Source organism: Mobula hypostoma, chromosome 1, assembly GCF_963921235.1.
Source record: "Mobula hypostoma chromosome 1, sMobHyp1.1, whole genome shotgun sequence".
Classification (NCBI taxonomy): domain Eukaryota; kingdom Metazoa; phylum Chordata; class Chondrichthyes; order Myliobatiformes; family Myliobatidae; genus Mobula; species Mobula hypostoma.
This window is the reverse complement of record NC_086097.1, coordinates 37,113,966-37,128,966: the sequence shown is the minus strand read 5'-3', so window position 1 is coordinate 37,128,966 and position 15,001 is coordinate 37,113,966. Positions and strand designations below refer to the sequence as shown.

General features: G+C 37.4%; 1 protein-coding gene across 1 annotated transcript in view; it reads left to right on the top strand.

The window, feature by feature from the left end:
* mnat1 (MNAT1 component of CDK activating kinase) overlaps positions 1-14,546 on the top strand; it is a 135,179-nt gene extending 120,633 nt beyond the window's left edge. The window contains exon 8 of the mRNA XM_063046567.1: positions 13,982-14,546. Coding sequence (XP_062902637.1) covers positions 13,982-14,102 — 121 coding nt within the window. The 3' untranslated portion in view covers positions 14,103-14,546. The remainder of the gene's footprint in view (positions 1-13,981) is intronic.
* The last annotated feature ends 455 nt before the right edge of the window (positions 14,547-15,001 follow it).

The window sequence follows — 15,001 nt, the reverse complement described above, 5'->3', positions numbered from 1 at the left end:
TATTTAAAAGACTTCAAAGGTTTGATTTCCTCATAATGCAGAGCCTTTTTTTGTGGAAGCTGCCTAATTTGTAACATGCAGTTTTATCAGTTATACTAAAGAAGAAAGAAAATTTAAAATTATAGTCAAGACAAATTCAAATCAGCATGCTTGTACTATTGAAGTAAGAGTCCTCAAGTGCGGTTAGCTTGACCAGATTTTGTTTGCTTTGAATTCTCTCTTGTGAGAGTAACAACACCTCAGCCCCATTAAGATAAACAAGTGCATGTTTTTATAAACTACAACAGAGCTAGATTTGTCAGGTTAGTATTGTCATCCCCACCTGTCCTTCATTCTAGACAAGACCCAGCTTTAACACCAACAGTGAACTGTAATTTTCTTAAGTTGTGGAAAAATCATCATTATTGGATTGAATGCAAATTTTTGTTGGATACCACTGGCCAGAAAAGCCCGCCTGTGACATTTGTAGGGAACATTTGGAGGAAGAAATGTACTTGGCTACAAGCTTTCTGTGAATTTATAAAGTTGTTAGTGGAAGACATTGAGGTGATATATTTTGCGTAGCGTAGGGTTTAGCGTGATGCTATTACAGCTTGGAGCATTTTGGAGTTCAATTCTGGTGCTGTTATGCAAAGAGACTATATGTCCTCCCCGTGAAATGTGAGGGTTTTTCCTGGGTTCCCTGGCTTCTTTCCACAGTCCAAAGACATAATGAGTAGATTAATTGGTCATTGTAAATTGTCTTGTGATTAGGTTAGGGTTAACTGGGTTTGTCAGGGATTGCTGGGGTGTAGTGGCTTGAAAATTTCCCACTATTCTTTATAACTTTGCAGTTGATAAAACAAAAGGATATGATCTGATACTTGACCTGGGTAACCGTGGCTAGGACATTGCCTTTTCCAGCCTTTTTTGTGACCTTGTGTTATAAGCAGATTATGAGCAATCACTAGTGCATTCTGTACAGTATGCCAGCAGCCAGATTGTCTGCCTTACTCTAATATACTATGCAAAGTGAATAGTTATGTGTAAAGTGGTATTGTGCCCCACTGTTACTGTACCTTGCAATATATTTTGTACATAGAAAAGGAATAAACATTCTCTAGAAATGTTGCATTAAAGTACCTTGAGGGTGTCAGAGAAAAAAGCCATTGTCGTTTACTGAGGAGCAGTAGACACCACAGCACATGGTGATCACATCTCACCTGAGCTCTCTGCTGCATGTTTGTACCTTTTGTGACCATGATCAGTTTTAATAACAATTACATGTAGAATGCAATTCAGTATTATGTTCCAAATGTTGGGTTTAAGTTTTGAGAAGTTTGTACAACATTGCTTTTATAGAAAACTGCAAATTCACAGACTGCTCATTCCTCTTAGAATGAGTTTTCTGGCAATGTCATGCAGAATACACTAGCTAATGGATCAAGGTACTTCACAAAATTTAGATAGGCTAGGATTAATTAATTTCTAATTAAAACGATACATTGAGTAGAAGGTTAAGACTTATTCCCTGATGGAATCTGATGTTTTCGCTTTGGTAGACCTAGAAACTTGTCCCTTGAATGTAGTAAATTGATTAGGTACCAAGTTATCTGCATTAGTAAGTATTAGGAAGAACAGCATTCCTTAACTGGTTTTTGAACCAAGTATCTAGTTCTTTTATTTGTTGCCATATGTCTGTTTTTGCATTTGTTATTCTGTTAAACTGGAGGTTGATAAGTTCTTGATTAGTAAGGGTGTCAAAGGTTATGGGGACAAGGCAGAAGAATGGGGTTGAGAGGGATAATAAATCACCCATGATGTTATGACAGAGCACACGATGGGCCAAATGTCCTAATTCTGCTTCTCTGCCTTTTCATCTTTTAATTTGTGAATAGCTTTCATTAGTAAAAAATATTTGGAATGATGGGGTAGGGTATAATGTAGAATAAACAGAATCGTTATTATTAATGCTATAAAGTAAATAACATTTCAACTTTAGCCCTATTCCTCTGAGTGAGAGAAAATGTTCTTGTTCACTGTGGTTTTAGAAAATTCATTGGAATTATTTATTAAACTAAGCAGAGCATGAAGAAATTTTGCTGCAGACATTTGGGAGGCCCTTGAGAGATTTCAGAAATGGGATTGAATTCAGACTTTCTATTCTCCAGCACTGGAAAAAGGCAAGCATAACCAGAGAGCAAGAATACATTTTATATTTTAAATTTTATGTAGTAGTACCATTAAACACATATGCCCGTAAAATATTACTATATAGTCTTGTGATAGTATTATGCAGTGATAAGTTTTTTTAAGGTGACTAAAGGGTATTTTGCTCCGTTTTACTATATCTGCCTTTTACTGAGTTAGTGAAATAGGAACCTGTACAAAATCACTACTGATATCATACTTTCTTTATTGAGGCAATTGCTTATTCACTAATTAATTATTTTCAATCTTTTATGCAGTTCCTATTAACACCTCAAGATACTGTCAATTCTATTTAGATCACAGCTCTTTAATCAGAGTAATTTTGCCCTCTAGTGTCCATTAATCTGTCAGCTTTTATGGTTAGTAAGTAACACAATGTCATGAGAAAACAATGTTGGTAGTTTCAGAGTAAAAATAGTATTAATTTTATAAATTATGTTAAAAGCCCAAATGGATATACTTTTGTGACAAACATAGCAACTATTAACATAGGAACACAGGAAAATGGGAGCAGATGTAGACAGGCTGTCGTGATTTTCAAGCCTGCCGTACCATTTAATGATTGCGGCTGATTAATGCTGCCTTCAAACCCGTGCACAGATAATTGAAACTGCAGAAAATGTAATTTAGTATATATCAGGTACATCACTAAACAATTAATTTTGAGGAGAATGTAACTACTTTTAATTATCAAGCAAGTTGAATACAGTTTTTATCTTAAAAAAAATTCACTCAGGTCTTGGGCTTACAACCTTATAATAATTTTGTGACTCTACTACCACTTAAATTGGCCAAATTAAAAAGTGTATGGAAAGTTTCTGAAAACAAAAAGCAATTGAAAACCGTAACCTAATTTCATACAGTATTATAAGATGCAAGAGCAGAATCTGCCACTTGGCCCATCAAGTCTACTGACATTCCATTTATTATCCCTCTTGACCTTATTCTCCTGCCTTCTCCATGTAACCTTTGAGGCCCTGAGTAACCAAGTACCTTTCAATCTTTGCTTCAATACTTAGTGACTTGGCCTCCAAAGCCATCGCAGACAATGAATTCCATAAATTTCCACCCTCTGGCCAAAGAAATTCCTTCTCATCTCTGTTCTAAATAGATATTACTCTATTCTTGAGGCTGGACCCTCTGGTCCTAGACTCACCCACTACTGGAAACACCCTCTCCACATCCACTCTGTCTAGGCCTTTCATTATTCAATAGGTTTTGGTGGGATCCCCTTTCATTCTTCTAAACTCCAGCAGTTACAGGCCCTGATCAAGTGTTCCTTGTGTGTTAACCCTTTCATTCCCAGAATAATTCTCATAAACCTCCACTGGACTCTCTCCAATATCAGCACATTGTTCTTAAATGGGTTCAAACCTACTCTTAAGCAAGGTCTGACCAATGCCATATTAGATTAGATTAGATTAGTTTCAACTTTATTGTCATTATGCCGAGTACAGATACAAAGCCAATGAAATGCATTTAGCTTTTGACCAGATGTGCAAAAAATAGTGTTATTTACAAAATAACTGCGAATAAAAAAAGGGCTACAGGTCACAAATATAAAAGTACTGAGACAGTACAATACGGATGCAATACTGCTTAGTGCTATGATGAGAGGTTCAGCAGTGTCACAGCCTCAGGGAAGAAGCTCTTCCTGTGCCTGCTGGTGCGGGAGCGGAGGCTTCTGTAGTGCCTACCGGATGGGAGGAGAGTAAAAAGTCCATGGTTAGGGTGAGATGCATCCCTGATAATGTTTTTCGCCCTGCCCAGGCAGCATTTATGGTAGGTGTTCTCAATGGTGGGCAATTGGGTGCCGATAATCCACTGGGCAGTTTTCACCACACGCTGGAGTGCTTTGCGGTCCGATACGGGACAGTTGCCATACCACACTGAAATGTAGTTGGTGAGTATGCTCTCAATGGTACAGTGGTAAAAGTCCGTCAGTATCCTGGGACAGAGGTGAGCTTTCTTTATGCTCTGCAGGAAATAAAGGTGCTGTTGGGCCTTTTTGATCAGGATGGAGGAGTTCAGGGACCAGGTGAGATCCTCGGAATGTGGACACCAAGGAATTTGAAGCTTGATACACGCTCCACTACAGTTCCGTTGATGTAGATGGGGACGTGAGTGTGACTGCTGGCATGCCTGAAGTCCACAATGATCTCCTTGGTCTTTTGGGTGTTAAGGGCCAGATTGTTGTTGGCGCACCACACGGACAGGTGCAGAACCTCGTCCCTGTAGGCCGTCTCGTTATCCCCTCTGATCAGACCAACCACCATGGTGTCGTCTGCGAACTTGTTGCCTCAGCATCACATTCTTGCTCTTATATTCTTGTCTTCTCTAAATGCATGCTAACATTGTATTTGCCTTCCTTACCACCAGCCCAACCTGCAAGCTAATCTTTAGGGAATCATGCACAAGGACTCCCAATTCCCTTCGCACCTCTGAATTTTGAATTTTCTCCCTGTTTAGAAAATAGTCTTAACCTTTATTCCTTCTACCAATGTATATGACCATACATTTCCCTACACTATATTCCATGTGCCACTTATTTGCCCATTTCCACAATCCGTCCAAGTCCTTCAGCAGACTCCTTGATTCCTCAACACCTCTTCCCCTCCACCTATCTTTGTATCATCTGCAAGCATGGCTACAAAACCATCAATTCCATCATCCAAATCATTGACATATAATGTGAAAAGAAGCAATTCCAATAATGACCTCTGCAGAACACCACTTGTCGCTGGCAGCCAGCCAGACTAGGCCCTCGTCATTCTTAACTTTTTGCCTCTTGCCATCAGCCAATCTTCTGTCACTGCTAGCATCTTTCCTGTAATGCAATGGGCTGTTATCATGTTAAGCAGCCTCATGTGTGGCACCCTGTCAAAGGCCTGAAAATCCAAATAAACAACATTCACTGACTCTTCTTTGTATATCCTGGCTGTTATTTTCTCAAAGAATTCCAACAGATTTATGAGGCAAAATTTCCCCTTAAGGAAACTGTGCTGACTTTGGCCTGCTTTATCATGTACCTCCAAGTACCCTGAAATCTCATCCTAAATAATGGACTCCACATCATCTCAACCACTGAAGTCAGGCTAACGAGCCTGTAATTTCCTTTCTCAAAGGTCAGTGTGACATTTGCAATTTTCCAGTTCTCTACAGTCTAGTGATTCTTGAAAGATCATTACTAATCCCTCCACAATCCCTTCAGCTACCTCTTTCTGAACCCTGGGGCGTAGTCTATCTGGTTTAGGTGACTTATCTACCTTCAGACTTTTTAGCTTACTAAGAGCCTTCTCCTTGGTACACTTACTTCTGCCCCCTGACACTTTTGAATTTCTGGCATAGTGCTTGATAAGTTTATTTGTTAATCATCAGGTTTTATCCAGACTTACCGGCATTTATCCTTTTATATAGTACTGCAAAGAACAGTGAATTGTTTTGTATTTTTACTGCATTACTTGAGCCACTTCTTTCTCACCATTATTTGCTCCTTTTCCTTTTAGTCTCACTTTTGAAGAAATATGGTCATGTTATCTATTCGATTTCATGTCCTTGTATATACATGTGTGTTATTAGGTCAGCTGGGCCCATTGAATATATCTAATGAACTACTTGTACTGTGATATGGATTACATAATTCAAAGAAGATGTTTTCAAAGCAGCAAAAAATGGTAATGCGATTGCTCTCATAACTCAGTACAACGCTTATTTTAGTTTGTAAATTTGTTTTTTTTAAAATTGATAACCATGTGGCTGCAAGGGGGATATTTGTACAGCTTGCAGTTTTTTGCAGTGTGCAGTTGAAGGGATGACAGCTGTTAGAACTGTGGGTAAGCATTATTATGCCCATGTAGGGAGGCAAAATAGTCTTAATTATTCACTGATAATAGCTGAATAATGTAGCCTTTGACCTAATTATATTCTTGACACATTCTTATATGTTGAGCAATATTTGGATAAGTAGTGGTGTGACTCTATAAAACATAATTTAAAGTGTACGTCAAGTATTTTCATTCTTTACTGAGTATTGACTGGATCACCTCACTGTTAAATTATTGCCAAACAACACTTAGCTTAATGTTTCAAGAAAATATCAGAGGTTTTCAATGACAATACAAAGACCACCTGTATTCAAGTGGTGAAATGAATCAGTAAGCCACTTCTAAAATAGTCTTGAACACACTGAATTCGTGTTGCAATAAGTAATAATTCCCATTGTCAAACTTCAGACATACCTGCATTTAGAAATCTACTGTAGGCAAAAATGGTGGTGAGGGCAGAAGTAGCTCTATGAACTGAAGACCTATTTGTTTTCCCTCTTGTTTTAAAATTGCACTGCATGCTTCACTTTGTTCTAATCCATAATGATCATAAGACCGGAAGACATAGGAGCAGAATGAAGCCATTTGGCCCATTGAGCTTGCTCTGCTAGACAGTGTTTCTGGATAATTGATGACTACAACTTCATACGATCTTTAGGTATATACTGTGGAACAAAGAAAAATATATGATCTAAGTGAATATTGAAATAAATGTTTTGGAATGCTTATATGTATTGAATTAACTGCAAAGAAAAAACAAAATGTAAAGTAGTAAGTGCCTTTCAGGTTTACAGGTCACTTGGAACAGTTCAAATTAATTTATTGATTGAGGGCATGATTCCCAACATGGTGGGAACAAGGGTGATTACTGGAAGCTATAATGGTCCATAAGGCTTTAATAAATACTCAACATTTTTGTTGGGCTTTAGTCAAAAAAGTTGCATGTCACTAGATGTGGGGGATGGAATGAGGCTTTACTGCCAATTTACACCAAAGATCAAAACCAGGTGCATGGTTTGTATCAGAACCGTACTGAAATGCGGTAAGATTGAGAGTCCACATGCTTAGTAGTTTAATTCCGAAACTCACATAATGTCAAAGAAATGTGTTTATTTCTTTCATGTTTTATTGTAAAAAATATGCTTTGTACAACATGATAAAATAGCATGCAGGCTTTATTGAAAATTAAGTAATTGCCTAACTTTGATGTCAGTTGCTCCATATTAACAGGGTCAACTTATACAAAGAAGCTAAAGAGGGTCAGTTAGAATAAGGCTGGTGCTGTACTAAGGTTCTGTTAAAGATAATGAACCATCTGTTTCATGTATGAACATTAAATCTTGTTGGCTTAATAAATCCTAATCTTTGATTATGCTACCACACGAGGCTTAAGGCCTATTCAGAGTTCAGGGCCCATTCTATTCTCATGTCATTGCATGGATGAAGTGTTGGAGAGCAAGTTGAAGAAAAGTTTGAGATTTGGGAGGAGGAATGTTGGTTGAAGAGAAGATGGATGGCTTTTGAAGAGTTGATTGAGTCAGATATTAGGTGATCGGACTAAAGGTTGAGAACGTGAGGGGTTTGGGACTGACAACCTTGGCAGGAAAAGAAAAATGGGAAAAACACAAAGATGTGAAGCTATAAGAAAACAGACTCCTTTAAATTTCCGGTATTAGCCCAGGTAAAATCATTTAAGACCTTCTTCAGTATTCAAGGCCAATTTTGTTGGTAGGTTTTACATATTTTCTATTTACATTGTACAGTTTTGCTTAACTAACATCATTAGGATTGTGTGCTATTTAGGATGGTGTGGTATTTGGTGTCTCTTTGCCTTTCCGGCAGCCTCAGTGAAATACTATCATATTGGATGTGGAAGGAAACTAGAGCACCTAGAGAAAGCCCACATGGTCATAGCAGAATGTACACATTCCATACAGAAAGTGCAAAGGATAGAACTGAACTCTGATGGCTTGAATTGTGATGCAGTAACTTGGTGCCAGAGTGGCTTCTGCAACAATATCTCTCATCTGGGGAAAAAGTGACCTGTAAACCTGAAAGGCACTTAAAAATGAATAGAGTGCCTTTTGTAATCTCTGGACGACCCAAAAGGCTTTACTTCAAATTAAGCCCTATTGAAAAATTGATAGTGTTGTAATAATTTATGAAATGTTGTCATTATTATAATTATAGGCAAATATAGGAATCAGTTTTGTCTAAATGTAATGATTTGTTAATCTGTTCTTTAATGAAATTGGTTAAAGGCTGATGTTCTAATGAACAATAAACTGGAAAAACTCCTTTGTCCATTTGTGCCAGTGATCTTGTTTCTAACAAAAAGCTAGCATAGGCCTTGGTTACACTTACACTTGGCTAGTTTACACTTCACCCAAAAATGGCACCTGCAGTAGACAGCATTCCTTCAATTCTGCAGGAAAACATATGTTCAGCTATGTGTTGAGGTCTCTTGAGTGAGGGTTGCATCCATAACAGTCTGATAGCACCTGTACTTTATCTGGACTGGTACATTAATGGGAAAAACAAATATCTATCATTTGTAAAACTGTGACCTGCTTCCTCTGTGCAGAGGCTGCCTGCCCTAAATCATCAAGCTGAGTAGAAGCGTTGATTGATTAGCATGTGGTCAATGGTGATTACCTGATTATAGGACTACCAAAATTGTACTCAATGTCAAGCAAATCTTTATCTTGGTCAAATTACATTTCCTTGAGCTGCATAATCATTTTAGTTTAGAAATATAATTAATGCTGTTCAGGTGATTTAAAACATGCCTATATCTGAAACTTGAAATCTAATTACAGTACTAAGTAATTGCATATTGCCTGCCTTTGATTATAATATGCTCTATTCAATGTATTTTACTTGCTAATCAACAAAAATAAGGTGGATCATTTAAATCTTTGTTCATTATTGGACCTTTCTGTATTTCAATTAGCATTCTTGTCTATAAAACAGAAATTACACTTCAAAATTTATTTGGAACTTAGAACATTTCAGCACAGTGAAGGCTCTTTGGCCCATGATGTTGTACTGATCTTTTAACTACTCCAAGATCAATTTAACCTCTCCTACATAGCCTCCAATTTTACTTTCACTCATGTTGCCTATCCAACAATTTCTTAAATGCACCGAATGCGTCTACCACCAATGCTGACAGGGTGTTCCATGCACCTAACATATTCTCTGTGTTTAATTAAAAAAAAATACACCTCTGACATTTGCCCCTCCCCCCCATACATTCCATGTAGAAAGGCCTGGCAATCTCAATCTACTTCTGTATCTTGCCTCGAAAACCCTATGGACAACTACACTATTCATAGGGTTGCCATGAATTGACAGCAATTCAACGGCACTCAACAACAACATGCTTTCCATCAATCAACTTAAAATTCTGCCCTGGGAAAAAGCTTCTGGGCTGTCAGCTTGATCTATGCGTCTTATCTTACACATCTCTGTCAAGTTATCTCTTATCCTCCTTCGCTCCAAAGAGAAAAGTCTTAGCTCAGCCATTTAATCCTCCAACTATGGCACTCCTCTTCTTGCCTCTTCTGTTCTAAGCCACAGAGCCAGGCTCAGTACCAGGAAACCAGTCACTGCAGCTTTCCCCCTCGTCTCATAACAGTCACCCCAGTTACCTGCTTTCTTCAACTTATGGCTGTCTACCTCTTTGTAGCTCCTATCTATCAATTCATTCTTCTGAGTGAGCCACAGATCATCCAGCTGTAGCTCCAGTTCCTTAACATAGTCTCCCAGATCTCCCATATCTGGCACAAAGAACTGACGCTGGATCTGTTCCCATTACTCTAGCTAGTTACAAAGAGACAAAGAAAAAAATTACCAGAAACATACCATAGTCTCCACCCCTTCTTGCTGAAGCCTCTTGAACCAAAGTCTCAAGATCTCCATTCTAACTCTGTCCACTCCAACAATGACCACTCTGCTTAAACCTCAATTCTGCTTGTAGGCCTGATATCATTCTGAACCATGATATCTCAGACCCACTGAAAAGTTTCAAAGGGCCCCTTTTGCAATTTAAATCTTGCAACCACTCTCCACAAACAAGGGACTATTCGTAATATCTCACGCCTGATTTATTGCTTGAATTGGTTTAGAAGATCCAAAATTGATGAGTGGCTGTTCCTTAATATAATGGCCGGGTTTTCCTTTCATTAGAATGTTTCTCTGTTCTGATGGTAACAGTTGATCATCTTGACCCTGGATCCACTCCCTTAATAATACTTGAATAAGTATAACATTACATGGCTTAATATTTGACAATCCTGCAAAACATTTGTTGTGAAATTTACTTAGTTAGAAACAATTAAGTAAACCTGAAATCCTCTCTTTCAAAGGTTGCAGCATTGACAAAATATAAAACAAAATTACCGATAGATTTAAAAGATGTGTGTGGAGCAGGTGGAAATCAATTTGACATTTTTGAATTAAAGCTTGCAAACTGATATGACATTGATATCTACTTGAACTCAAAAATGTTGCTTCCAGATTATTTGAAGCATTAGCACTGTAATCAGTAATGACAGAATTACCAGAAAAATTGCCAAAAGATATTTCCATATTCTCTTCTGTCTCTCAACCACCCCCCACCAACTATCTCATCCTCTTCCTTTCTAGGTCTGCTGAAGAAGATGTAGAACTACAAATATTTTTGAGAAAAGATATTGTTAAACTTCATGAGTTTAGTGAAATGTTTGAGCAGCTACTGTTTGTAAATTCTTATGATTAGGTTAGTTGAAGAATGGACAAAAACTTTGATTTTGATAGTTAGTCAAAAGAGAGAGAGAAAGCTCTGGCTTAAGAGCATTGTTGGGAAGTTGGTGCTTCCTGTTATTTGTTGGCAACTGATGCTTCCTGTTGTCATGTGGACCTTTTGTAATAAAAGTCTGTATGAAGATACCAGCATTATACTTTTTTCCTGAAATGACTTTGAAGGACTTAGCATAACATATTTTCTTTAAAGAGCAAACTTAAATATATTCCGAAGTATTGAAATGTGGGTTCAAAATTCTGATCCATGTATTATCAAAACAAAATATTGAAAAATCACAATGTGTAAAGTTTGTCTTCCTTGCGCTACTCTTTCTGATCAAAAGCTAGTGAACCAGAATAATTGATACTTTTGCATTCAACGTCAGTAAGACGAAAGAGCTGATTGTGGACTTCAGGAAGAGTAAGATGAGGGAACACGAACCAGTCCTCATAGAGGGATCAGAAATGGAGACACTTTCAAGTTCCTGCACGTCTATCTTCTATAGATGTGCCATGGAGAGCATTCTGACAGGCTGCATCACTGTGTGGTACAGTGGGGGTGGGGGTGGGGGGGGTGCTTCTGCACAAGACCGAAAGAAGCTGCAGAAAGTCGTAAAATGAGTTGGCTCCATCTTGGGTACTAGCCTCTGTAGTACTCAAGACATCTTGAATGAGTGGTGCCTCTGAAAGGTGACGTGCCTTATTAAGGACCCCCATCACCCAGGACATCCTCTCATTGTTACCATCAGGGAAGCCTGAAGGCATACACATTCAGTGATTCAGGAATAGCTTCTTCCCCTCTGCCATACAAATCCTATATTGACATAGAACCCATGTACACTACCTCACCTTTAAAAAAAAATGTATATATTATTTCTGTTTTTGCACTAAATTAATCTATTTAATATACTGTACATATACCTACTGCAATTTTTTTTCTTTCTGTATTATCACGTATTGCAATGAACTGCTGCTACTAAGTGAACAAATATCACCACACATGCTGATGATGATAAATCTGATTCTTTTAAAAATAGGAGGTCTGTATGGGAATATATATGGCTCATGGCTCATTTAGACCGCTGTATCAGTATTTACTAGGAATTCTGAAGATTAATATTCATTAAGATTGTAAAGCCTTTCTCCAAATCATGCAGGATATAGCAAAAAAAAACTTCTTTCAGAAAATGAGCAGTTATTTTTATAACCAAAACTAAGTATTTTGTTGGGTTCTAGTGACTTAATTTGTCATTTCTCCAGGTATTCTAAAGATTGGAATAACCTAAATGAATTTATGAAGATCAAGGTGCTATTTGTCACTTTCACTTCATTTGTAAAGTATTTCTCAACCATTTTTTTTTACAGAGGAATTACATTCAACTTGAAGGTTCAAAATGCAAAATGTTTAAGATTCCAACTCTTAACTATTAGAATTGGATGCAAATGTCAGAATTTGTGTTTTTACTAAATAAACCAAGATGATTCATCTCCTCTTCTTCCTTTCCTTTCTGTTCTCTCCTGAGCATAATGACTCATTGTACTGTGAAGATCACATTTCTTATCTCTGCATTACTGCTGTTTTAATAGTCAGGATGCTCATCCATCCGTGTCGCAGAGGCAGATGTTGGAAAAATTACAATGGTGTTTCAATAATTTTTGGTTATTCCCTTCCTTGAAAGAATCTCATCAAAGTTTCTCCCACTAAGCAGAATCCAAAACACTTTTATTATTTTTAACCTGTGTGAAGCACTTTTTAAATATGGAATGAGAATAGCTCAGACGTGTAAACAGGTAGACTCAAATGTAGCCTATAATCTGAAGAATACTGATAAAGTTGAATCAAGTTAGACAATATTGTAAACTGCAGCTAAATATAGATCCCTGTTCCATGTACTAGCTGCTATGATTTCTTACGCAATTAAATATATTTTCTGTTTTATGGAAGGTGCACTATAAGAGTAAAAATACCATTTTCTATTATGTGCTATAAAAATAACAGACTATACAACTGTGCTCCTGGTTTACTCAAAATTCACTTTCAACATAGCTGTCTTAAAGCAAAAGATAATCATCATCTTTGCTACTTGTGAAATAAATTTTAAATTTAACCTGAAGTCTGGTTGAATCACAGGCAATACAGTGAAGAATACAAAAACATTCATCTGTTCTGTCCCTCAAGTGCATATGTAGAGAATTGTGCTGCTATGCAATCAATCACATCTCACCTTGAATGTAAACAACAGGAATTCTGCAGATGCTGGAAATTCAAGCAACACACATCAAAGTTGCTGGTGAACGCAGCAGGCCAGGCAGCATCTCTAGGAAGAGGTACAGTCGACATTTCAGGCTGAGACCCTTCGTCAGGACCTCTTCCTAGAGATGCTGCCTGGCCTGCTGCGTTCACCAGCAACTTTGATGTGTGTCACCTTGAATGTGATGTTTTTGGCTTCTCATGATTCAGTTTAACCCCACCCCCACCATTAGAACTATTTTTGTCATGTCTCACCCAATGCCACTGCTGAGATTTTCAATGATTAATGATATCTTTTAATTGCATGTTAGATTGCATCCTATTAGATTGAATTTACAGTCTACATTACAATCACAGCATAGAATTCGAATCTAACAATTTAAATTGCTAGTCAGCTTCTCTAACACATAAATATGTGATCCTCAAAATCGAAATTGCTCCGTCTCAGAAAGGCAGCATCCATTATTAAGGACCTTCAGCACCCAGGGCATGCCCTTTTCCCATTAGGTTGGAGGTACAGAAGCCTGAAGGCACAAACTTAGCGATTCAGGAACAACTTCTTCCCCTCTGCCATCTGATTCCTAAATAGACATTGAACCTTTGAACACTACCTCACTTTTAAAATATGTATTATTTCAGTTTTTGCATGATTTTTAATCTATTCAATATACGTATACTGTAATTGATTTATTATTATTTTTTCTCTCTCCTATATTACGTATTGCATTGAACTGCTGCTGCTAAGTTAACAAATTTCGCGACACATACCGATGATAATAGACCTAATTCTGATTCAAGACCGCTCAGAGTTCAGTTCTCTAAGAAAGGTTTTTATTTTGGAGATTGTGTTAACGATGCTTGTAACAAATTAAACTTCCATGTAAATTGTTGTTAAATTCATTTTTTAAAGTTCTGCACTTTGTTTTAAAAGGTACCTGAACCATGTTCGTACAGCCACTCCCCAGGATCTGGCAGGGGGCTACACTTCCTCCCTTGCGTGTTACCGTGCTCTACAAGATGCATTTAATGGTCTTTTCTGGCAGTCCAACTAGTCTGATGGACATGAAGCTTCAAAGGTAGCCCTTGGATTGATACCAGGAATTTCAACAGCCAGACTTCCGTTAAAAGCATCCTATCAGCCACATCACAGCTGAATGGAAAATTGACTGTCAGCCAAATAAATTGAACTTGGGCAGCTGTTTGGAGACAGCAGGTGACAATCTCAAAAAGATTATCATTTTCTATTTACAAGGAGCGTGTGCCGAGATTCACTTACAGGAAGGGGATGCAGGGTAAATACAGGTGGTTACAGATGTGTAAGCACCCTTTGACAAAGAGAATATAACATCTGATGATTAAAGATTGAGGAACTATTAGTATTTCTCAAAAAGCTGTTATTGAAACTCAGTAAATTAATCTATATTGTGTAAAAATGAATATGCCCAAGCAATTGTTAAATTTTCATTTTGAATAAAATTTATTGATACCTTTTAATTACTGTCCTTTCTTTCCAATATTAATGTATCTTAAAGTCAATGGTTGAACATATATGAATATTTAATTTATATGATTGACCCTGGATATTTTATGTTGATACATTCATTATAACTACTCTAGAGATGAATACATGTAGAAATCTAAAAATACCTGCCTCCTGGTATTGCAATTTGAGATGTTGCTATCATGATCTTTCACTTGGAAATGTTTGAATAGAACTTCCTGAAATTTTATCCAAGAATCTGGACATTATTTTGTTTAGATTTTTATCAGCTCATCTATGTGATGATTATATAGACACCCCTGATGTAGCTTAATCTTACAAACCAGATCAAAAATCAACTGTTGCTGAATCACTGAGTTTGGTGATTTTTCCCAAAAGAACACCAGTCCAAAACCCAGTGTTGCAGACTGGTATGTTTCACACTCCTAATACTGATGCTCTGGGAAGTTG